Below are 24,657 nucleotides of genomic sequence, written 5' to 3' on the forward strand. Positions count from 1 at the left end.
GGAAGGGCCCCGCGGCCGCTCCGCACCCGGCTCCCAGCGCGGCGGGGGAAGCCACGGATAAGCGCTCCGAGGGGATGAAGCCCGCCGCCCCCACGGAGGGAGGAAAGCGGCGCCAGGGCTTGGCCGATAAAGACGAAGTGAGCGGCCGGCAGGGCGAGAGGGAGTGCCGGGGGTTGAGCTGCCGGGGGCTGGCGGCCCCCCGGGCAGGGAGTGGTGCGGGGGCAGCGGGCACGAAGCGATGCCCGGCTGAGGCGGGGACGCCGGTCCGGGCCTGCAGCGCTTCAGCTGGGAGGGAAAGATGTCCTTCGGAAGGGCGGTACAGTGCGTGGGAGAACGTGGGGCTCGGTGTGAGGTTAAAAGTTGTCTGTGATCTTGTGAAAAGTTGTAGGATGACTGCTCCCGCTTGACTGGCGTCTGGCTTGGGATAGCTCGTCCCCTTTCTACTTGGCCAGGTGTCATGTTCACACCTGCCTTGCAGCTGGCGTGCTGGCTGAGGCACTGGGAGGCCCAGCTGTTTCAAAGGTAAAGGGAAGGAAAGGATGGTCCTCCCTTTGGTGGTGCAGTCTTTCCAACTTGAGGGCACAACTTTTAACTTAGAGCAGCACCCCTTTTGAAGAAATAAACAAGAACTGTTTCTTGTTTCTTTTAACAGCTATTTTTTTTAAACAGGCTTAGTAACAGCATTTCTTTCAAATAGCAAAAGGTTTTTTCTCTCAGCATACTTATTTTCACATGTCCAAGGTTAAGCCAATGTAGTAGTAGGCCAGTAATATAAGGACAGGCTTTTGTTGGTCAAGTAATCAAAAGTAAAGTCAGTTCTTGAATTTTAGAGACATTTTTTCACAGAGGTGCAAATATTATATAGAAATGTAATTGCAACGTTGTGCTAAAACTTGAAATCATAGTGTTTGTACTGTGGTATACAGAAGTAGGTTTATTGACTAGCTGTTTGTTTAGAGAAATCAATAAGGTTTTTGGTTGCCTCATTAGTAAATGGCTTTTTACAAACGATTATGAAAACTTCTGTCACTAATACTAGCAGGTAAACTTTTAAGTAGGAGCATTATTAGAAGTCATGTGCTATAGACATGAGTTTTCTTCCATCTGTAATTGAAGTGGCCTGAAAATCTTGTGACTCGAGCTGAACCGTGTTAGCAAAGAATTGCTGTTTGGGTTGTGACCTTTTTCACAGGTTGTTTTCTACTCACGTGAATCGGAGTGTTCATTTGAGCAGCTCAGCTGGAAGACTTTGGTGGTTTTTCTTCTGTTAGGAGACCTATGACAAGCATGTCAGGGTGGTAGTCATTTGAGACCTGAGTTTGCAGTTAGAATGTAGTGTCTACAGCCTAAGTGCAAATGTGTTTGCTCCATACATTTTTAGAGTAAGTGCTGTTCAGAGTTTGCAGTGTTGGTGTGGTATCAACAAACACCTGCAGGCAATTAGGACTAAGGATGCAAAAATCACTAGTTTTAAGGAACTAGAGGAGACATGTCAGTAGTGTCCACAGCGTTGACAAGGCTAACATGTAAGTGATTTCATAGAAAAGAAACTGCATTTCTTCCCTTATTCTTAAACTCCTTGGACTGAAAGATTTGTGAGCCCCTGAGTAACACATCTCTTCAAATAATTTCCTTTACACTTTCATATTATCCACAAGTGTATGATTTTTTTTTCCCGTATTCTTAATGTAAGCCTTGTTTTGTGATGTTAATTCACCTTTGAGCTGTTTTCTGCCCTTCTGGGAAGGAACTGATGATTTACTCTTGTCTAAATTCTAGCTGTAGTCAAGAAGTGGAGCAAGAGACTGAAGAGTTGGCAAAATGTGAAAGTGGTTCATGAGGAGGTAGCTAGTATGGAAGACCATTGCCTGTAGCATTTGTTATGGTCTCTTTGATTCCTTGTGCTTTTCTGTCTCTGTCTTATTATCATTTTACAGTTCTGTTTTAAGCCAGCCCTGGAGGACAGCAGGTGACATCTTTTATCTGCAACATCAGAATTGCTGTTTGCATTCATAGAGGGACAAATTTTGTTTTGCTTGTTGAAGAGATAATATACAACTGAATGGGGAGAAAACTGGATCTTCAGAAATCTGCATTTAAGTTTCAAGCAAAATTACAATAATTTGCAGACTGGAGCTTATTTTTTCCTTTTTTTTTCCCTCTTTTTTTTTTTAAGAGCAAATTATGTCATCAATACATAAGCCATTAGTTTAGTAATTTCACAAGGAATGAGGATAAATAAAATCAAGTAGTGAATGAACCAAGTACATATTTTGGGTGTTGTGTAGGCTGTTTGAATTAAAAGCTTGAACTTGTGGTTAACAGTCTTGGATGGACCTGTTAATAGCTATGTATTTTTACTTGGAAAATGGAGTGGATTCAGGCTACTAATATAGTGTGTCTGATTGATTGAGTTTAAATGCAAACTTCAGTTGCATTTTGCTGGAAAAGAAGTCAAAAGGGAACGGAAGTCAACCATCTTTTTTTTAGTCAAAGCAGTAGTAGTGTTAAAAGAGCCAGAAGATAACCAGTTTCTAGCTTTCTGTGGGTTTTTTGTTAACGTATTCCTAGACTAATTGTTGGAGTTTTTTCCCCTCTTAACTGTACACCATAAAGTATTATTTAAAGACTGTTAAATTTGAAAATATTGACATGTGATGTGGACTTTCTGATTATTTTGTTCAGATGAAAGGAAAACAGACGCGATCTCTTTCTGAAGATTCAAGTGTGGCTCCAGTGGAAGAAAAGGCAAAGACAAAAAGCACTAACACATACAGACTGGAGTCACGTAATAAATTTCGGGATTGTTTAGTAAGAGACAAAGCTCAACAAATACTAACGGTACAGTATTTTTTAAATTAGTTGTCTGATTTTATTGCAAAAGTAGCTTGTCTTGCAAAGGTACTTATGGAACAAGGTAAATTGCATGAACTTAAGCATATGCATAAATCTCTGCAGTCTTTGAGTTTTGCCACAGAAATACATTTGTGAATGTGCTCTGTTTTGGCAAAGTGCAGAAGGGCCTCTGCAAGGTCGCTGCCGAGCTTGTTAGGTGCTGTTTACGTGGAGCTGAATCTTCTTAAACGCTTGCCTTTTTTGAAATCAAATTGAGCTACAGCCCAGTTCAAAGTACCCTAATCTGCAAAATATCCAGTTAGCCAAAGATCATGACCTCAAGTTTGTGGAATTCTACTAGTTCTGCTAATATCACATGACCTGCCTAAAATATACGTGGTGTTCTTAATCGTCAGACTGCTACATACAAAAATTAAGCAAAAATGAAAGAAAACAATCTGTGGAGATAATACGTAGCTGTTAGTGATACTTTTGAATAGTTATAACCAGCTCTTTTTAATTTTGCTGTCTGGAAGACATGCCTTGGATATTTGGAACTGGTGTTTGTAGCACTCTTTTCCTGTGAACTGAGCCCAAATGATAGAAGAGAATACAGTCGTCATTGTTAAATTGAGATTGGCTGGACAATTGGCCATCAAATGTGTGTCCCTTTCAAAAAAACAGATAAAACATTTTAGCGTGAAAGTAGCGCATCCTTTGCTGTTTGGGAGTATCATCTATATTGACTATTCTACTCATTAGTTCTTCTCATATTCTTGTAATGAAAATGACTGTAAAAGGTTTTTTTGCAAAAGGCTACCAGGATGAAAACTAAGATCTTTCGAAATTGTTTTTGATAGAGTAAACTTCAACAAGCCAACTACGATGGAGTTTCTAGTCCCTCCTTGTGTGCTTCAATCTCAGAAGAAATATTAAAGGCTGTGAAGGGATTTGGCTTTGACCGTTATAAATATGTGGTATCAGTGCTAATTGTGGAAAAGACAGATCAGGCAATGATTGTAAGTGAACATTATTCATAATATGTTTTGCAAATTGAAAACAATAAGGTGCAAACAGATTAGTGAAGTGGTCCAAGTCAACTTTTTTCTCCCAAGGAATATGTTTATTCCAGCCATCAGTTCACAGAGTTTAGCTCTGAAAACAATTTTGTCAAAAAAGCTGAGAGCCCAGTAAATGGTCACAAGATTGGACTAAGCTGGAGGTGGAGGAGTGGGGGACGTGACTTCTTAGTTCGATATGTTCCCAAAACTAATGTCTATTCACATAGACATGTTCTACTGCTTTTTAAGGGGTGCTCTTAACAGTATGCTAAAGTGCAACAAGTGAACACGAGAGAGAATTGGAGGTTGGTGTAGAGATTTTTGGATCTATCGGTGGGAGCTTTACTGTGAAGCAAGAACATGTATTTAACATCGAATAGGAATTGTTAATTTTCACTCAACTTTTGCATTGTTGTTACTAGTTGTAACTCTCATAATACGATTAGATTAGCATTTAGATAATGCTGTGTGTTCTTTAAAAAATAAATAGTAAACCTGTGCTGTATATATATATATTCACAAATAGCTTTTTCTCTTTTTTCCCTTTAGGTTGCCAGCAGATGCCTCTGGGATGTTCAAAGAGACAATTGGGTTTCAGCTAAATGTGAAACTGAAACATTTATTGCACTGGCTTTGGTAATGGCTTGTTATTACGACTAATACTTTGAAAGCCACAGATGGATTCGTGCATCACAGTACATGGTACATTTGCAAATTTTCAGAGCATCATTATTTTAGTATTTATTTTTATCCTATTGCTGTTGGCACATTGAAACTGACATACAGTTGAGAGAATTTTCTTCTTTTTTTCTCTGTTAAGAAAAAAACCAACCCCCCCCAAAAAAAACTTTGGAACATATGTACATGAGTACATATGGGTTTCATCTGTTTAATGCTCTGCTGTGGAAGTGAAAGCAGCTGGTGTTAAGGCCAAACATTGGAAAATTTTGAATGTTGCTTGTCTGTTGTGTGCCTAGGACTGTTAACGAATGTTTATATGAAATTGCAGGTATCAGTTTTCTTAAAAGCATGTTATTTGTAAAAAGAGACAGTATTCATTTTTTACCTAGTTTATCTATGATCAAATGCCAGTCTGCCTGGAAACTTTTGCAGTCCTAGAAACTTGTGCAAATTTCCAGTCTTGCCTTGAATGAAGTGAAAGTTTAGTCAGTAGGTTGCCCAGGCCTTAAGCTTGGGTCTCGGGTTCAGGTTGGTGGACAGGTACTGCACTTCAGTCTAGGGGCTTGCAGTGGCACTGACGATGGGCTCAGTAACGAGGGTAACTGGCCCATAATAACTGGCAAGGGCAGCAGTGATTGTATTTTGATAAATAAGGCGCAGGCAAATCTGTGAACTGTGTAGACATCAGTTTTTGGACCTGCCGTGTATGGAAGTCGAGGGTTGGTGCCTCCTCCATGTCAGTTGTATCGCTGGGAGCTGAGAACAAACGCGGACGGGGCGGCCGTGCTCTTCTCACCTGCCGCTTGGCCCAGCTTGGGTCCGAGCGCGTTTGGAGCCGCGCACGGGCGCGCCGCGAGGGGCGGTGAGCGGCCCGGGGTGGGCGCCCACCCGCGGTGCGGGGGAGCCAGTGTGCGGGGGAGCCAGTGTGCGGGGGAGCCAGTGTGCGGGGGAGCCAGTGTGCGGGGGCGGCGCCGGGCCGGGGCGCGGCCGTGCGCTTTGTTCGCCGGCGTGGGGGCCGTGCGCGCCCACGGGGCCCGGCTGCGCGCGGGCGGGCGGGCGCGCGCGCCGCCCCGGCCCCCGCGCTGGGGGGACGAGGGTCTTTCCCGGTGGCGAGGAGGGAGGGCTGTGCTTCGCCTCCGGCGAGAGCGGGACCGGGAGCGGGGCGCGGCGCTGCCCCGCGCGCAGCCGCCTCGGCACGACCGCGCAGCGGCGGGGAACGGCCGCACGCGCCCGCCCTCCCTCCTCGCAGGGGCGAGCGCGCTCGTGGCGGCTCCTCCGAGTGCGCCCCCCGCCCCCCGTACCCCCCTCCTGCGGGGGCTGATGGTTCACAAACGTAGCTCGTCCCCGGCTGACGTTCCCGGAGACGGGAGCCTGGCGGCGGAGCGGAGCAGCCCGGCCCTCCTGGGTGCCAGCTCCCGCGCTCAGCGCTGACCACCCCCCCGGGGCGATGCTGCCCCTCCGCCCCGCGCTGCTGCCCAAGCGCTACCGAGGCGGCTCGGCTTCGCGCTCGCGGCCGGGCCGCGCGGCCGCCCGAGCGGCGGCGGCAGGAGCAGGAGGAGGAGGGCGTGGCGGCGGCGGCAGCAGCGGCGGCGGCGGCGGGTGCCCGGCGACGGTCCCGCGCGGTGGCGCCGGTCCGGTCCGGGTGCCGGTCCGGCGGCGCGGGCCGGGGTCGCCGCGGGCTGCCCGGAGGGGGGCGGAGCAGGAGCCGCCGCGTCCGTGCGCGCGCTGGCCGGTAGGGGCCGCTGTCGCCCCCCGCAGGGCGCGGGGGGGCGGGGCCGGCGGGCGCGGCGCGAGGCCCGGTCGCGCGGCGGCGGCGGCGCTGCTCCTGGCCCAGCCGGCGGCGGCCATGGCGGCCGTGCTGTCCCCGCGCCTCTGCGACAGCGACCCCGCCACGCCCGGCGCGCAGTCCCTCAAGGTGAGAGCGGGCGGCGGCGGCCGTGGGGCTGCGGCGCTACAGCCGCCTCGACGGGAGGCCTCGCGCGGCTCCCCCGCCTGGGCGCTGAAACCCCCCCTACCCGCCCGCCCCGGGCTCGCCTCACGCCCGCCGGGGGAGCCGGGCGGCCTCCGGCGCCCGAAGTTCGGCTGAGGGCGCGGGGCCGGGGCCGGGTGCCCGGGGCCACCCTGCTTCCGAAAAGTCCTTCGGCGCCTTTCCGGGGGCGGCGCGGTAGCGCCGCAGCCGGGAAAGTTTGGGTTCGGCCGCGGGCAGTTCCGCGTTGGCCCCGCCGGGCTACACCGGCGCGTCCCAGGAACCGCGGGCACTTGTGGCGCCGAGTGCTCGCGGCGCAGATCGAAACACATCGCTCTTTGAAACACATCTCGGGTAGTTCAGGCTTCCCAGTCGAGTAATAAAGGATCGTTACGTCGGTCTTATAATTAATAGACTTACCAGGAGTTCGGAACGTCACCTTTGCTAAGGAAATTTTAGGGGAGGAAGGGACGTTTTTTTGGCATCGTTTGACTTGTCATGTAAAGAAAGCCGCAGAACTATCCCCTTTTTCTTTTTTTTTTCTTTTCTTTTTTTTTTTTTTGAACAGTAGGAGTCGTTGAACAGCAGCGTGTCTTAGATCGCACTGCCAGTGTTTTCACTTCTGCTAAGTCCTCTGCAACAAACTTACTCATGAGCTTGTGTGATTAAATTTGCTGAAGTTTTATCAAATAAGTAAGCAAAATTGTAAGCGGAGGACATTCATCTCTACTGTGGTATGGGTACTCATTGTTTTAACACTACAAGATTTAATAAAAGAAAAATTACGAAGTGAAAGTAGAAATTGATATGAGGCACTTCCACCAAACTGTCAGGTTGAGATCTATCTTTTAAAGATGTTTTGAAGTCTCTTGGTGGTTTTGGTATAGCAGAGCATTGCTTTGGTCCTGTCTAGCAGTTCAGAAGGTTTGGAGTGCATTAGTATTCTGTGTGGGAAGTAGGGATGAACTGCTGATGAGACATAGCTGAGTCAAAAAATAGCGCAGGATTGTTTTGATTGGGGACTGCTGCTTGGTTTGTCTACCTGAGTTTATACAGCAATGCTAGGAAATGGCGTTACTAGTAATACGAGTGGAGATGCTGCATGCCTAATTCTTTAAGGATGGCTGCATTAAGAAAACAGTTTAATTATATTTTGCTTTCCACTTTTTATTATTGTGTCAAAGATATTCTTCTTGCTCCTTAACAAGAAAGAAAATCTGTGAAGAATTGAGAAAAACGAGAAATAAACCAAAAATACAGGAGACAAATTCTTTTCCCCAATGGCCTGTCTTGATTATAGCATTGTGAAATGCTACCTAACCAAAGTAATGTATTCTCATTTGCTGGAATATTTCTAAATTGATATTTCAAGTCCTATAATATGTAAAGCCTACTAGAATGAAAGACATTAGCAAACATAAACCTAATAATCATTCTTGGCATTATTAAGTAAGTAAGTATAATTGGGCTTGATCCATTTATTTCTGACAGGTTAATTCTTCTTGCTTAAACTTTTCATGGAAGTTATAAAATGCGATTCTTTCACGGTGCTCCACTTTAGAGATTCAACTACTTTAAAAAACTGTCTTGTTTTTGACTCTACTACCTGTTACAATAGGCAATTTACTTGGAGTTTTCTGCTTTTTGTATCTCAGTTTTGATCAGACAGGGTTGGTCACTAAATGCTTTGAGAGTTGTTGATGATGCAGGTAGGAGTTGTATAGCATTGTTGGACAACAAAGCAGTGAAAAATTCAAGATCAACTGAGTCACTGGTCTTCTAGATTTTATAGAACTCTATGTTTTGTTTTGGTCCTTTTTTCTCTTCTTCACCCTTCATTCCCTTCCTTTATATAGATCTCCTGAAATCTGTACACCTGTAACTTCTGAGTGTTCCCTTGTAATAGCTTTGTTCTATATCTGTTGCAATATGAAGTTGAGTTTTTTCTTTCATTTTTTTTTCCTCACAAAACACAAGTCTTTGCTCCTTGCTGTAATGATACTTTTTGTAAACTGTATACCATTCCTTTAATTTTAACAGTATGCCTATAAACTCCTGCATTGCTTTCAATTATATTTTCCCTGATTTTTAAGCATCAGCTCTCAGCAAGGGTTTGGTATTTTTGTTCTGCATTTGCAGTTTTTGAGAGCTAGTCTGATTAAGTTCCAGAGATAGTTTACATCAGGAATTATTGGTGGTCAGAGCTACAGCTCTGTCTATTCAGTCCGCCAATGCAACAGCTGAGGAACCACCTAACTCTGCTTCTGTGCCAGCATGTCTTATGCAGCTGGTTTATAGCAAAGAATAATTTGCTGCATAAGTTGTCCTATGAGTTTTTTGTTAAGAGTACATAGAACAGCTCAGTAGTTCAGGTATATTTAAATTGTGGATTACTTTGCAATATTTTTTGGTGTTTTACACCCTCTGCTGAATACTCTTAGTTTTTTAATATTCACCTTCATTTGCATTTCAGGATGACACAGAAGAAAATTCCAATGATGGCAGCCAACCATCCAAAAGACGGCGTATGGGCTCAGGGGACAGTTCTCGGAGCTGTGAAACTTCTAGTCAAGACCTTGGGTAATACCATTTTTTACAATTCTCACTTTTTTTATTGCAAGTTTTACTGTATTGTTCAATATGCTTAAGTAAAGCTCTTTTTTCTTTACTTTCACATCCTTCATACATTCTTCTTTCTGAATTGAGGCGATGTTCTATTAATAGCTGACTGTCTTTTGCTCCCAGCATACTTTAAGGCATTTTATTTTAAAATGCTACAAAAAGTGCTGCATCCGATACAAAATCAGAAACATAGCTGACATGTTTTTAAAACATTGCATGCTTCTTGAATGAATTTTGACACTGTAGTAGTTTCTTTTCCTGGTATCCTCTCCACTGTAATGGATATCACTTCGTTTATGTTCTGTCTCTTAGCATGCTGATGAATGGTTATTTGGATATTTAAAGTGGTTATTTGATGAATGGTATGTGAAGTTGGGTGTAACAAAGTTACTGGGTGTAACAAAGTGACTTTGAAATGGGTTAACAAGATGAAGTGTTCTGAAGCGCTTGTCCAACTTCATAGTTACTGTTTATTGACATATAAATAGGAATTATTGAATTTTTTGAAATGTAAGTATTACTCTTAAGGATTCTTGTGATTTGTTCTAACATTGTTCTTATATTTAGATATAGTTATTTTCCTGCTGAAAATTTGATAGAATACAAATGGCCACCAGATGAAACAGGAGAATACTATATGCTACAGGAGCAAGTCAGTGAATATTTGGGTGTAACTTCCTTTAAAAGAAAATATCCAGGTATTTATTTTTAAAGTTTTTCTTCTACAAAATTGTGTCTTTAAACAGATGCAGTCTGTGTCTCTTTGATTATAGCATGAGCCAACTGTTTAAAAAAAGACCTAGCAAAAGCATACTGGATTATATATGTTGTACTTTTTATTATTGTTACTGGTGTATTGCAAGTGTATCCTATGATTTTTGAAATAATATAAGATTTTTTGGTATTGCCACTAAAAATTTGTGAAAAAGTCTGATTTGGGGATTATTAGATCAGCAAGTACCTTTTGAAAATTACCTCAATTTTATTTTTAAGTATTTTGTCGGTCATTTCTTACTATTTAACTATATATTCTGTTTCCTGAATTGTGGCAACTTTCCTACATTGTGGAAGAATTTTAAAACTAATTGTGGAGGTTCTAGTATTTGAGCCTTCATTATTCAGAATTGTTAAATCTGGAACTTCTATCATAGAATTTATTTTTAAAAGGCATAGTAAAATTTAAAAAGACTGTGCTTTTAATGCTTGTTAATAATTACTGCATCTAAATTCATATATCAGTTTTCTTTAGTTTTCTGTATATCATAACTGCAGGGTACTCAAGAAAATTGACTATGTCCCTACACTGTGTATTTAATTTAAAATTATTTTATAAAATCACAGTATTTGTTGAAGTAGTAGTATAATACAGACTAGCTGCCTGGAAACAAAATTCTCAAAATACTTTGACAGTGTTTATGGAGGAGTTTGAGTAACTGCACACAGTTTTATTGCTCTTTCTTGTTTTCTTTGGAGATTTAGAAAGGCGAGATCTGTCTCACAAGGAGAAACTCTACCTCAGAGAACTAAATGTTATCACAGAGACTCAATGCACACTTGGTAAGAAAACAAATTATTAAGAGTCCTTGTTACAGTATAAAAACTATGACACACAGAAAAAGAAGGTTCAATTTGGTGGAGAAGAATTGCATCACTCTCAACTGAAAACATAAATTCTGAAATTAAAACTGGTTTATTATTAATTTGGTAAATTGGCCATGAAGTATCAATATTCCAGATTTATTATAAAAAAGTATATTTTGGATCTAATTACTTAGAAGGGATTTTGCTAGCTGGTAAATTAACTTCTAGAACCTTTTTCTCCTAAGAAAGAGACAACCATAATTTTTCAAATAAAAAGTATATCAGTCTTCTTTTGCTGCATTGGTTGGAGGTCTTAAATGGTCTCACTTCTATATTAGAGACAAGAGTGTATATTAAGGCACTTTAATGTACTTGAAATGGAATGATGTATTTGAGGCTTACATTGAAAGAACTTGAAGAATATTTTTCTTACCCTGCTAATATATGTGGCTTGGACATGTTAGAGTTTAAATGATGCCTGCCACATTTTTTTCTGTATATCATGGGTTAATATGTAATTTAATGGCATTTTAAATACTAACAATCTTTGCTATACCACCTTTATTTCTCACCTGCCACCTCTGTATTTATTTAACTTGACTATACAGATGAGATCATATCTACTTTTTATTAATAGAAGTAAAATGTTATATTCTGTCTCATATATTCAACAGAGATGTGTGCTGAGTCAACTATCCATATTTTTAAGGTTATATTTATAACCAGTGATAGTAACATAAGTCATTCCATTCCATTGTCTGTGTTTGGAGATTAGTTGTATTGGAACTTGTAAAAGAAGAACTCTGTGTTGTGGCTGCAAACTGAGGAGTTCTGACTTATGAACTTCAGATGCTTTAGTTGGGAGTCAGGAGTCAGTTTGCTGCTGTGAATTGCCCTCATGGTGATTCTTTCTTGATTTGTATGAGACGTTATGTTAACCTTGTAATTTCAGTAAAGGTTCTGCAGGTTAATGGAACTAAGATTTGATTTGATCAGTGTTGGAAACTGAAACTAACAGTTTACTAGGTCCCATCTAGAACAAAGGTTCTGCCTCGCTGTGGAGTTCTAAGTAGGTGGTTAAGTCAACCTGAAGGGGTCTGTAGCTGTAAGGAAGAAATGACATGAGCCTTGGCTCATTGGGTACAGGCAAAGTAGGTTGTTGTCTTTAGCTGCTCAGAAACTTGAGTTGGTTATTGTGGGATATAAATAACCTACAGTTGCTTTTGCCAGACAGCATCATTATTGCTTTTATCTATTTTAGGTCTAACGGCTTTGCGTAGTGATGAAGTAATTGATCTTATGATTAAGGAATACCCTGCCAAACATGCTGAGTATTCTGTTATACTGCAAGAGAAAGAACGTCAGCGAATAACAGATCATTATAAAGAGTACTCTGTAAGTAATTAGCATATAAGTGAACCACATCTGTAACACTGAGAGTGAGAAAAGGCTGTTCTCAAACTGATAGTGAAATGTATGCGGATTAATAAAATTGTTTTTATTCCAGCAAATGCAGCAGCAGAACACACAGAAAGTAGAAGCCAGTAAAGTTCCAGAATACATTAAAAAAGCTGCCAAGAAAGCTGCAGAATTCAACAGCAATTTAAACCGAGAGCGGATGGAAGAAAGAAGAGCCTATTTTGATTTACAGACTCATGTAGGCAGATTTAAATTTCTTACCAATGTTAACAGGTAGCTCCTTACTTGTTTTAGTAAAGTTGGTTTTCGTACCATTTTAACTTCTATCAAGGTTTTTGATTATTGTTTCAGTCATGTAGAGACTTACACAGTTTTACTCTTAAATGGGTAATAGTGCCAAAAATAATCTCAAATATATTTAATCTGAAAACATTTTTAACTTGAAAATACTTGTCTGAGGAAGCTCTAAAAATATCAGTGTTATTTTATTATTATGTCTTTAATCTGATGGTAGAAGAATAAAACTAAGAGAGTTGTTTAGGTTACTAAGAAGCTTCTGTTGCTATTATATCTATACATATAAATGGCTAATTCTTCTTTGGAATACGTCCAAAATTTTGCCAGAACAATACCTGAAGTAAAAAAGAAAACTATTTATTCTTTGAAAGAGTGTTACTGTCAGTGTTATGCCCTTTTTTTCATTAGATGTTACATTATTTTTGTATTGCATGTATTATATGCCTCTGTGACTGATTAAAAAAAATTAGCTGGCATTTTGAAGCAGTAGTGTTCTGCTTCTTTACAGGCAGCAAAAATTTTCTCTGCAAATTATTACATGGCAGGCTATTGTGGAAATTTTACATCTTTCTGGTATTGACCCATGTTAGAGGCAAGATAGTGGATAATTAATTTTATTTCCTTCTGAGGGAAGAAAGGCTTCTATGTATGCTTCTCCTTTCCTTGTATTTGTTTTATTAATGGAATTTTTTATACTGCAGTCTGGTTTCAGACTTAGATGTATGTGTTCTTTCAACCAGTATGGGCCAACAGTGATAATTCCTGCTAAGGATGCCACGCACAAAAGTTAATGTTTACTGTTTCAATTGCTAGATTTTAATATTAAAATTATTTTTCCTAATACACTGTTTGAAGTAGTCTTACATAATGTTCATTCAGTTCACTAGATACTTAGGGATTGGATTTAATAAATAATACTGTTTTGTGAGTGGGACCTCTTCTGTTTTAATGAATTGAATTTCTCATGGAAGAACTCAGGTAGCTCTCCCAGTTCAATAAAACTGACTAGTTAAGAAATATTTGGGGGAATAGTTGGTGAGAAAGACTCAACATTTTGTATGTGAAACAAAAATGTCATTGTTTTATATTAAACAATGCAGATTATCCAGGTGCCTCAAGGAAAATACAAAATCTTACCTACAGAGAGAACAAAGGTTAGTCCTTATCCAGTGGCTCTCATACCCGGCCAGTTCCAGGAGTACTACAAAAGGTATTTTAAAAGCATGCCAACTGCCAATTCTCTTGCACTTACCTCTTTTCTCTACATGTAGCAGATGGAAAACATTTCAGTGTCTTTACTGTAAGGTTTTGATTTAATTTTATGTTTGAGACACTTGCTAATCTTGGAAGATGCATAGTGTGACATTTTCTGTCAACAGCAGTCACTAATGACTGCAAGAGTACTGTCTACCCTGATGTATTGCAGTGCCTAGGATTTGTCCTGCTCAAATATTTACCATGGTAAAAGGAGACATTGATTTCACTCCTGCCACCCTCACATATTTACTTATCATCTGCTTCTGCATTACCAAGATTAATATTTCTGTGTCAAAGTGTTGTAGTGCTGGCTTGTGATCACATGTTTTCTCTGTGACAGTCTTGCTGTCCTTTTTTAAATTTTTTGAAACCCTTAAATTTAAAAAAAAATGTTGATTGGTCTTGTGGGATAAATTGGATGTTGGATTTGTGAGAAAGAAAGACATTGCAAGCTGGATCTTTACATTTCATGAAAAATGTGTCCTTGACGGTTTACATAAATTTAAGATCTTACTAGTGGCATGCTACCATTGAACAGATACGAACTGATTTGAAGATTTTGTCAAAGTCTTACCATTGTACAACAGAGATGGTATTCATTCTGTACATGCTTCGTTTTTTTTAGAGAAACTCTTCATCTGCAAGTGCCTTGCTTGTTCCAGTGTGTGGTCTTGAAGGACTTCAATTTTATTAAACTAATTGAATTAAAATTACTCTATATCATGTTTATTTTGCACTTTTAAGCTGCAAGTGAAACTGCTTATCCGTCTCAGTGAAAGACACAACCTTTCAAAATGTACATCAGAATAGTATCCTATTTCTTACAATGCTTGTCATCAGCAGTAAGACGACTTTTACTTTTTTCTTAGTCTTTAAGTTAAAAAGAAAAAGGGTAGAATATGGATGTTAAGCTGTATCTGGCTATAAGCAATGTGATTAGATCTTCACATTCTTCTGAAATTATATTTTTATATGTATTTTTCCATTCTCCTTCAATAATTAAGGAATTCAGATGTACAGCTGTGTTCTTTCCTTATCTTTGGATGTATTTGTGTGCCCTGGGTTAAAACTCTACACATGCTATGTGGGCACTGTACATTTATAAACAAAATGTATGGTCTGTTGGGCATAGTAGCATGGGTTGGTTAAAAATTCGTAGTGGTTCCATGGTCCCTTACACAGTTATGGAACATTGCAAATACACTCTCCTGTGTTCTCTGAATTTCTGCTCTACAAAGAAGACAAGTACTAGATGGTACTATTTGGGAGGACAAATTAGTATGTTTCCTGTGTTTTCAGAACTTCACATCTTTATGTGCCTTCCTGAAAAAAAAGAAGTGTTTCTTACTCTTTCTTATTGACATTCTGGTATACTGCATGATTTAATATTTTTGCATCAAGTACACGTGAATTAATTAATTTTATTTATTTAACTTTAGATACTCTCCAGATGAACTTCGTTACTTGCCATTGAACACAGCTCTATATGAACCTCCTTTGGATCCAGAGCTGCCTGCATTGGACAGTGATGGAGATTCAGATGATGCAGAGGAAGGGCGAGGTGATGAAAAACGGAAAACCAAAGGCAATTCGGTGAGATAAGCTGAAAGTATTCTTGAACAAAATAATACTTTCCCTTCACTTTTGTTAGTTTCACTAGTTTCTTAGTAGAACCTTTCAACATCTCCAAAATGAAAGGAGGACCATTTTGGTATTTTAATTTATCACACTGCTCTCCAGCTTTCCACTTTGATCCATTTTTAAAGTAAGTGGAACAAATACTTGAAATTTCAGGCCCTTTCTTTTAATATTTTTCATTTTTTTTTTTAAGAAATCTTGCAGAAACTTCCCAATGCAGCTCTTCATTGTGCCCCTTTCCCCAAGGGGAAGTTGTTGCTAGCATTTCTGAAGAGAACGAACACTGTATATTCTGCTGTTTAGAGTCCCACAGAATCTGTCCCTAAAGCAGAGGTGTTTATAATCTCATAACTTTTTGTGACATAGGAGCAGGAAGTACTCAGTACAGAAACAATGACCTTATTTCAATTTAAAACGAGGGTAAAAAGTGCTGGTTTTTTTGCTTAACAATACATCTTTAAACAGATATTTATGTTCTCTCTACTTACGCAAATGCAAAATTAAGCGTTAGCTGAAAGTTAAGGAAAACTTCCACATACCTACCTTGATAGTGTTTTAAATGCTCGAGAGCAGCTGAGCTTCAAATGAGTTGAGTGCAGCTGAACCATTGGTGTAGTTTGTATGTTGGTGACAACCACTTTCCAGAGGTTTAACCCTACTTTTAACAGCAATGGAATGTCACAGGTGCATTTACCAGTTTCTAGCTTGATTGATGAACATGTTTGATGGTGGGTATGTATAATTCTAAGTTTTGCCATGTAAATATTTATTTTGTTTGAATTTTGTAAAGATACTCATAACTAAAGAAGAAAGGAAGAGGTCAGCTTGTAGATTAACAGAGGAGAGAGGGCTACTAATACACTGCTTCTGCTTGCATTTTTTTTAGAAGAAATGATATAAAGTTAGCATGTTAAATGTCAACTCAAAATTTTGGTTTAATCACACTCCAGCTGTTTTAAAGTTGGTCTTTAACCATTTTTTCCCAGTTTCCGTTTCCACTGACAGTCATTCGTGTTAATGGTAAAGAAAAGTAACTGGGCCAAGCAGACTATCCTTTGATTTTTCATAGAAGTTCAGAAGTCTTTTTTAGTGACAGAATGGAGAAGGAAAAATGTCCTTTAGTTTGAAAAGTGTAGAAAAATGTGCAAAATTTATAATCAGATTCCTGTGAAATGGGTTTGGCTGTGGAAGCAGGGGTTCTTTGCTAGTCATTGAGGATGGGCATATAGTTCAGGAAAAACATCTGTTGAACACGGAGGTGGCTGTTGTCAGGCCTCTAAGTTTTGGGCTACCTACCATCTGTCAGATCTCCCTGCTGAGTCCTACAGTAGGCTTTATACTTTTTCCTTTTTCACCCTCCCCATTGTTTGAAGTTGGTAGCAGTTTTCCTTTTCTGTAGTGTTTTAATGGGTCTGTCCTAAATAACCCTTCCCCTAAAATAATGGTGAAACAGAGCATTTCTTGTTGCCACATAGTTTGATTGGCTTTGGTGTTATACCCCTCCATTTGCCCTATGTCTGTTTTAGTTTTAGGCTGATTACTATTATGTTTGTACAGAGGATGTTTTACTGTAGGGCACCATTGTTATTTGGCCTCTTGGGTTTTATTGTAATAAATGTGAATAATCATGCTGCTTCCTTCTGGAGCTTTTTTGGAAGCCTTTATTAACACTTTTCTGAGAAAAGTCTTGTGCTGCTGCTCTTTATTATGCTTACATTGATCTCTCACCCTCTTTGAAACTCTTCTCCTCTTTCTTGCCTCCTCATTCCTCAAAAAAAACCAAACCTTTAACTGCAACGTAAATCCTGTTGTTTGGTTCTGTATTAAATATGGAAATGTGTTTTGCTCTTGATGGCATTCTTCTGCTGCAGTCCAAATTAAATATTTAGATTGCTCCTGGTGAAAATAGTAGATGAGGGTGGCAGAAAAAAACCCTTCACATATTAAATTCAAGGCAGTGCTGTTTGGTAGTACACTTTAAATGCATGACAAGGGCACTTTTAACTTTTTGCTGGCCCTTTACTTTGTAAACAGCATCTTGCATATAATGGATTTCTTGCTGACTTAATGGAAAACGGTTCAAGGAATTACACTGTTGTGCTCTCCACACTGGTGCCAAGACCAACTGGAAAACAGGACTGCTGTTGCTGATGCCAATCTCTTAGCATGAGAAAAAATAGATAATGAATGTTGTGAGCAAAGGTGTTCTAGATTGTGATAAACCCTATGCTTTTGCAGAAGGAATGATGTACCCTTCTCTTACCTTAGTTGGCTCTAAGGGGCATACAAAAGACTTGTCTGTCTATCCAAAAAATAAAAAAATATAGCTATGGTATTTTTATTATAGGACAATTCGTCTGGCAATGTATCTGAAGGTGATTGCGCCACAGACAACCAGGAGGATTCTTTTCAGGGAAGACAAAAAACAAGAGACAAAAGTGCTACTCCAAGAAAAGATGGTTCCAAACGTTCTGTATTACCCAAATCAGTTCCTGGGTACAAGGTGGAAGAAAAAAGCCCCTGACTGAACTTTACTCACCAGCCTCTCCCTGAAGTATTTGGTTTTTTCAATAATATGGAACTTCTGCTTGCTGTACTTCACTCGCTGTTCTCCTGTTGTGTGCTCCATCTGTTCGCTTCCTTATTTCCTTTTTGCTTGTATTTCATGTGGGGCTTTCTGTTCCCTAACTGTACAGTGGCCTCTCTTTTCTGTTAACTCCTTGGATTCCTAGGCAGTAACACTAGAAAAACCCATTGTGGATTTCGCATTGGAAATCTACATCTTTCTATCTGCCTTAACACAGCAGTCAAAAATATGTGTCAGTTTAAAACTGTCATTCACTATCCGTTTTTTTCCCTACTGTTTAGTTAGCAGTGCACCAAGAGACCAGTGCTGTAAAGTGCAGCTGTATGGCTGAACATGTTGTTGTGACATTAATTTTAAATATAGCCTTTTATCCTGCGATGTTACGATGTATAACATGGAAGGCAAAAAGCTTACTACAGTTGTATAGGCAACACTATATAACCACTTTAACAGTATATGGAAAATAGCTTTTTATGTAGTTTTTACTATGTAGAAACATTCGTGGGCAATATACTTTTATCTAAGCTAAAAACTTTGTGAGGATGTTAAGACATTTCAGCTGTCAAGCAGTGATTGCCGAACCTAAGACCCAAATCCCCAGTATTCCTGTGCAATAATTTCAGAAATTAAGATAAAAATAAGATTAAGGTAAAAATAAGATTAACGTTAAAATAAAAATACTTTTCAGGAGAAATGGGAATTGACATGCATTATTTATATGTTATTATTCTGCATACTGAGAAAGGATCTGAATAATCCTGTAACACTTTCAAAGCACATAATTATCTAGTCCTCTTCCACTGAGAGAAATAAGAATTTTCCACTTATGTGGGAGCAGGAATAGACCCACAGAGAGGGAATACACTACGTTAAGGTAGGGTTGATTATTTAACAGTCAGGAATACTTGTTGAGACTTACAGGACAAGGAACACTTTTGTCAGTGACAGGTTTGTACATGCGGAGACACAGTCTCAGCAAAGGTGAGCTGTTGATGGCTTGCATTTTATATTTATAAATATTTACTATCTGTATTTACCAAGTTAATAGTAAATAAACTATAACTTACATCAAGAAGCTAATTTCCAGCAAGAATTGGACAGCTTTGATAAATTTTCTCTACATACACTATCTTTACAAGTTCATAGCAGACAGCAAGCTCCAGTTGCATTTTCTCTTTTCAGGAACTTACTAAGAAATATGTGAACTATGGAGATTTAGACTGTGATTACCATATGTATATTTTTTTATATGTAACTTTGCAAGATGTTGTAGACACGAAATGCATATTCATATTCCCATGAACATGAAATCCAAAGATGGAACCTGAAATTTTGCTTTAGCTTTGTTTAACTTGACATTAGAGATTGTGTGCCACTGATTTACAGAAGTTTCGTCTAGCTGTGAGATGCTCAAGTCTTTAATTAGTCCAGTCTATTTAATGGCCTTATGAATGCATAAAGAGAGAATTAATGGAGCAGAACTTTCATCAAAGTTCTGAACTTCTAATTGCAGAAGAGCAATGGTAGTATACAGCATTGCATTTTGAAAATGGATTCATGTAACAATTATTTATTGATTCAAAATCACCAATTCTGTTAGTAACAAGGTCTTGCTGTAAACTTACAGTGCCAGATCTTTGCAATGTCAGCATACCCTGCCTGCATCAGCCATCTGATAAGTCAGAGGTGGTGATGTTGTGTTGGAAGGGTGAGAGGATTGGCTTTCTTTTTTGTGGGAATGTTTGAAAGCTGGCGATAAGCCAAATTACATGAGCTGTTTTAACTGGTAAGACAGAATGATTCTTGTTTGTGAGTCTATAAAAATACCAGATAACTATATACCTACCGTATGTGCCTAAATGTTAAGGCACTTTGAGCTGAAGGCTTAACTAATTTAAAATGTTTTCCCTGTGAATTCTAAGTCTTTATAATACTTTTGTTCTGTATTGTTCTCTAATATTGGACTATTTTTGTAGAACAGTTAATTTTTTGGTTACATGTAGTTAAAATTGAAGGATAATTGCTATGGCATCAGCATACATATGTATAATTAATAGCCACATTATTAGTATTAAAGGATTCCATACATTTCCACTGAGTTATTTTTGAGTAAAAAAATATTGTATTTTATATGGCGTCTTTTTTATTGTCAGTTCTTTAACAAAGAACAATTAGCATGTGTTTTACATTTTTGTCATGTTACAAGTAGCGAGTCTTTGTTGCTGCAGGACTGACTACTACAATTGCACACACAGGGTACTGTTAAAAGTACAGATTTTTTGCACATAAAACTGAAATGTATTGAGAATCTATATTTTGCAACACTTCCGTTTTGGGTCACTGCATATGAAAATGTAATGCTTTGCATTCAGAATAGCACGTTATAAGAATGGTGTAGTTGGAAAGCTGACTTTGAGAGCTGCAGCACAGCAGCGTGGAAGTGAAAACTTACAGAACAGGCAGTCGTTGTTTTGACCTTGCATTCATTTTCTCTCCCATCCTTATCCCAATAAGATGAGGGTATAGAAAGCAAAATTTACTCCTAATGAAATGGGATATTGTAAATTCCCATTTAGTGTTTGACAGATGTTTTTTATAGCATTTCTAAAAGCCATTTATGGTGGTAGAATTGAGCTGGTTTGAAATATAAATAGTCTTTTTTTTTTTTTTTTTGTAAATATACTTCCATACTGTTGGAACTTCATTACTACTAGGCTGTGATTTTCATGCCCCCTAATATGCACAGTATCTAATGAATACAATTTAGTGAAGTAAGACTAGATGGAAGCATTGTTAATAAATGCATCTACATCAATGTCTATCTTGAGAGTTACGTGTATCAGAGTGTGAACTGCACATACCCTAACAGAGGTACAGTGCTCACTTTAGTTTGCCTGGAGAACCAAGGGAGTGTGCTGTTGTATATTAAAGGCAGTAAAATACAAATCTAGAAAAATACAAAGCTAGAAGTCTGATTAGAACTTGCTATTCTAGAAAGGCTTGGTTTTCCTAGAAATAGATTGAAACACAATTAAAAAAAAATAGAATATAGCCTAAACAATAGAAGGGTAAATGCTGCCACGCTGATGAGGTTTAAGCATGTGCCACTTTTGTTGGGAGGAGCAGGGTATAAAGGTATATATGTAGGACACATAGTATAGTTAACAGTAAAAGAGTTTGTATGTGTTTTTGCCTCCATTATATTTATTATTTTGTAGAGATGTTTGTGAATGTTAGACTTCTTTTATTGTTTTATTATATTTATGTATAAAACAGGTTGACTTTGCTTTTTTAAAATAAATAAGCAAAAAAAAGTGTCTATGAATGCCTCTGTCATCTTTTGAAGGAAGTTACCTATAAACATCTGGTGTGGTAGTTTGCTTTCTTGAATAAAACTCTTTAGATCAGACAATTTGAAGTAGGCTGTAGCCATATTTTGACATAAAAATCAGATTGAAAACTTCAGAAAACTTGAAGCATTGTATCCTGACTACTCTAAAAGTGAATCGAGATTTTAATTATCTCACTAGGTGCCAGGAAAAACTGGCTTGAGAAATAAACACATTTTAAGATAAGTTTGTATTGCAAAAGATTTCAGTAATTATTTTTAAATATATGTATATATTTGTGTTTTCACTTTTTAAATTTACTTTAAACCGCATTCTTCCGATGTGTGTTTGGTAGTTGACTGGGATCCTTCTTGCTTACTGACAAGCTGTTTAGAAGAGGATATGCCTTCAGCTCTCTCTACTAGCTGTGTCTACGCAGCACCATTGTTTTTAAAACACTGGCATTAATCAGTTTAACATCAGTGAGCACTGCATTAAGTGTAAACTACATTTGTCACTAATGTCGTTATGCAGTGGTCAAAGCTCAACAACACAACTACTGCCATGTTTCTGAAATTTGTAATGCCGTACTTCTTCCTCAGTGAGGTAAAACTGTTGGTGTATCTCTGGAGTTGGGACACAGAATAGACACACATGTTCCCCATTGTAACAGCCTGCTATTTCTCTTACCTTTTAAATGGATCTCATGGACCCAGACACATTCCACATGATCACTTAGAAAAATTATGCATGTAAATCTGTAGTTAAATGCAAGGCTCTGTTTCTTATAGTTATTATGAGTGGATACAAGAAGGAATAGTAAAAGAGAGAGCTCTGTATGGCATAGCTAACCAGATAATTTGAAGCTAGGTAGAAAAAAATCAAGTTTATTGCTTTTGTAATTAATTTTCTCTATTTAGGGACAAATGTAATGCAAATAAATTGTATATAATTTCCTCCATAAACAGGAAATCCACATGGAAGTTCATAATGTAGTGTTCTATATTGGAAAAAACTTAGTGAAATTTTTCATCCTGTCATGTTTAGTTTACATTGAGGAGCATGTCAGCTGATGAATTCATGGGAAGAAGCAAGTACATGATTTTGATACAGTTTGATTTATATATAACTCACTATGTATGACAAATGGAAAATTTTATGTACTTAATCTATGATTTTTTTTTCAGTGCCGCTGCTTGTCAGTTATTGTCACGTGTTTTAAGGTTCACACATCCTAACAGTTTATTAATTTTAATAGTTAAGGAGATAGATGACATTTCCTGTTGAATCTGTAAATTCTTCTGGAATAAATTTATAGCCCTCTTCTACCCTTCCAGCCAAAGGTCATTCCAAATGCTATATGTGGAATTTGTCTGAAGGGTAAGGACTCCAACAAGAAAGGAAAAGCTGAAGCTCTTATACATTGCTCCCAGTGTGACAACAGTGGTAAGTATCTGCATACACTCAGTGGATTCCTAAGGGAGTTTGTTTGACAGATCTTTTTGTGGACATATTGAGTGTCCTACACATGTGCAGCAACAGTTCAGTTGCCTTTTCTGTCCTTCATTAAGACTCCATCTCTCTTCCATGCTGTACGTACTAGCACACTGTGGGATCTCACCAGGAGGTGAGCTAAGCTTCAGCTTCGGTAAAAGCAAAGAGTGTAACTAATTTTAAATTTCATTTCAGACATAAAAGTAATAATACTGGTTTTAATCTAGGCCACCCTTCTTGCCTTGATATGACCCCGGAGCTTGTTGCTATGATTAAGACTTATCCTTGGCAATGTATGGAGTGTAAAACGTGCATTATATGTGGGCAGCCTCACCATGAAGAAGAAATGATGTTCTGTGACGTATGTGACCGTGGTTATCACACTTTTTGTGTGGGGCTTGACGCTATCCCTTCAGGTAATAAAGTAAGAGTTACTTGTTCCCTTCACACCTCCTCTGAGTCCTGGGTGCTCTCTCTCAGCATTAATCCATGCACTGCTTTTGAAAGAATAGTTTAAAACAAGTGTGAAGGGTAGCAGTAAGAAGTACTGTAGGAAAGCATTCATACTGTAGAACCTGATTTTTTTAATATGCTTTATTTCTGTATATTTGGTTGTGCACAGTTTAACCTGGCAATTCCTGTATAGGAAATATAATGGGCTTTTACAACATAAACCAAACAGGCTCACTCAGAACTATTTTTTTTCCATATCCATAGAACACTGAGTGTAATTACCTCTTTTAATGAAAGAAACTTGTAAAAGAGACTGTATTGCTGCATATTGCTAGTGCGTAGCTTTCACATTAATTGTTGGTGCAGCTGTTTCAGCTTCTAAATTCAAAAGTAGTTTCAATATTTGTAAACACCTCTTTAAACCCTTTCCTTCCCTTTTTTACTTAAACATCAAAGCTCCAACTGAAGTACCTCTATGGCAGGCAGGCAGCCTGTACCTTTAAATTACCCAGTCACTCATATCATCTCGCTAACTCAAGGCTGTAGAAAGAAAATAACAGGTGCTATTGTTGCTTTACATGTAATACTAAATCCATGGTAAGTAAGTTTATGAATAAGTATTCTGTGGCAGTGACAGTATGCCCTGTACAGTACTTCAAAAATGCTGTACAGTCCCATTTAGGGAAGCACTGGTGCTAGCTGTCACTTTAGTACAGGTTCTGTGGTTGATTTCACTTTCAGGCTGACTTAAGAATGTAAACAAAATAAATCATATGTCTAAAATCCTGTAAAATTACCAAGGCAGCCTTTATGATTCCAGCTGTTGTAATATAAACAGTTAAATGCCTCCCCAACTGCCATTCATTTCTGCTCTGGTTAACTTCCCATAACCTTGAACTATAGTCATTCACCTGAAAATATAACTGGCAAGCTTGAGCACTGTTTGTCAAGTCTTATCTAATAACCACCTCCTTAGCAGTGCTGACACTTCTTGAGGTCCATAAGGATTTCTGTAGCCAGTGGTTACATGTAAGGGGTCTGCAAGGGAGCATGAATTGTATATGCTGCTTTATAGAAAAGATGCTTAATTTTAAAGAAACGCACTGTTTTTTTGCATTAAAGGAAGTACTGCAAATAGGTAAGCACCTATTAGAATAATGAAAGGTGCATAATTAGATGAGTAACAAACTTAGTTTCCCAATAATTGATAACTTTCTTTTCTTAGGTCGCTGGATTTGTGATTGTTGTCAAAAAGACCCTCCTGTACCCAGAAGAGGAGGAAGAAGGGGGAAAAACAGCAAAGAGGGCTAAAAAAACCCCAAAAACTTGCTCTCCAAAACTTAAATGCACAAACTGAAGTGATACTCTGGTGCTATTTAATCAACCACTCTTAGAGGAACAATACCACTTTTTTTTTTCGTTTTACCAAATAAACTT

General features: G+C 39.0%; 2 protein-coding genes across 7 annotated transcripts; both read left to right on the forward strand.

Annotated features, from left to right (window-relative positions):
* Position 1: 1 nt before the first annotated feature.
* On the forward strand, positions 2–4,941 carry DYNLT2 (dynein light chain Tctex-type 2). 3 transcript variants are annotated; one of them, XM_051811186.1, is made up of 4 exons: positions 2–137; positions 2,686–2,841; positions 3,696–3,854; positions 4,446–4,941. In XM_051811186.1, exons 1-4 carry the CDS (start codon positions 75–77, stop codon positions 4,554–4,556), a joined length of 489 nt encoding a protein of 162 aa, XP_051667146.1. In that variant the 5' UTR covers positions 2–74; the 3' UTR covers positions 4,557–4,941. The 3 variants fall into 3 exon arrangements, with proteins under 3 accessions (XP_051667146.1, XP_051667147.1, XP_051667148.1); XM_051811187.1 differs by lacking the exon at positions 2–137 and adding an exon at positions 201–316; XM_051811188.1 differs by lacking the exon at positions 2–137 and adding an exon at positions 336–522.
* Positions 4,942–5,900: 959 nt separating this feature from the next.
* On the forward strand, positions 5,901–24,588 carry PHF10 (PHD finger protein 10). 4 transcript variants are annotated; one of them, XM_051811159.1, is made up of 12 exons: positions 6,360–6,492; positions 9,017–9,123; positions 9,733–9,863; positions 10,639–10,722; positions 12,008–12,141; positions 12,254–12,403; positions 13,563–13,672; positions 15,159–15,312; positions 17,705–17,860; positions 22,611–22,719; positions 22,995–23,183; positions 24,446–24,588. In XM_051811159.1, exons 1-12 carry the CDS (start codon positions 6,424–6,426, stop codon positions 24,529–24,531), a joined length of 1,479 nt encoding a protein of 492 aa, XP_051667119.1. In that variant the 5' UTR covers positions 6,360–6,423; the 3' UTR covers positions 24,532–24,588. The 4 variants fall into 4 exon arrangements, with proteins under 4 accessions (XP_051667118.1, XP_051667119.1, XP_051667120.1 ...); XM_051811160.1 differs by having other exon boundaries at positions 10,645–10,722; XM_051811161.1 differs by lacking the exon at positions 6,360–6,492 and adding an exon at positions 7,087–7,277.
* The last annotated feature ends 69 nt before the right edge of the window (positions 24,589–24,657 follow it).

The sequence above is a fragment of the Manacus candei genome, unplaced genomic scaffold (genome assembly GCF_025592945.1).
Source record: "Manacus candei isolate 608988 ecotype Guabito, Panama unplaced genomic scaffold, ASM2559294v1 h1tg000081l, whole genome shotgun sequence".
NCBI classification, from domain to species: Eukaryota; Metazoa; Chordata; class Aves; order Passeriformes; family Pipridae; genus Manacus; species Manacus candei.

What these genes read in the sequence shown, in the direction of transcription:
- DYNLT2 (XM_051811186.1), top strand. Translation starts at nt 75, where the DNA reads ATGAAGCCCGCCGCCCCCACGGAGGGAGGAAAGCGGCGCCAGGGCTTG. An exon ending in AAGCTCAACAAATACTAACG is followed by an intron (nt 2,842 to 3,695) that starts GTACAGTATTTT and finishes TGTTTTTGATAG; the next exon opens with AGTAAACTTCAACAAGCCAA. An exon ending in AGACAGATCAGGCAATGATT is followed by an intron (nt 3,855 to 4,445) that starts GTAAGTGAACAT and finishes TTTTCCCTTTAG; the next exon opens with GTTGCCAGCAGATGCCTCTG.
- PHF10 (XM_051811158.1), top strand. Translation starts at nt 6,025, where the DNA reads ATGCTGCCCCTCCGCCCCGCGCTGCTGCCCAAGCGCTACCGAGGCGGC. An exon ending in CCGGCGCGCAGTCCCTCAAG is followed by an intron (nt 6,493 to 9,016) that starts GTGAGAGCGGGC and finishes TTTGCATTTCAG; the next exon opens with GATGACACAGAAGAAAATTC. An exon ending in ATTTTGATTTACAGACTCAT is followed by an intron (nt 12,404 to 13,562) that starts GTAGGCAGATTT and finishes TAAACAATGCAG; the next exon opens with ATTATCCAGGTGCCTCAAGG.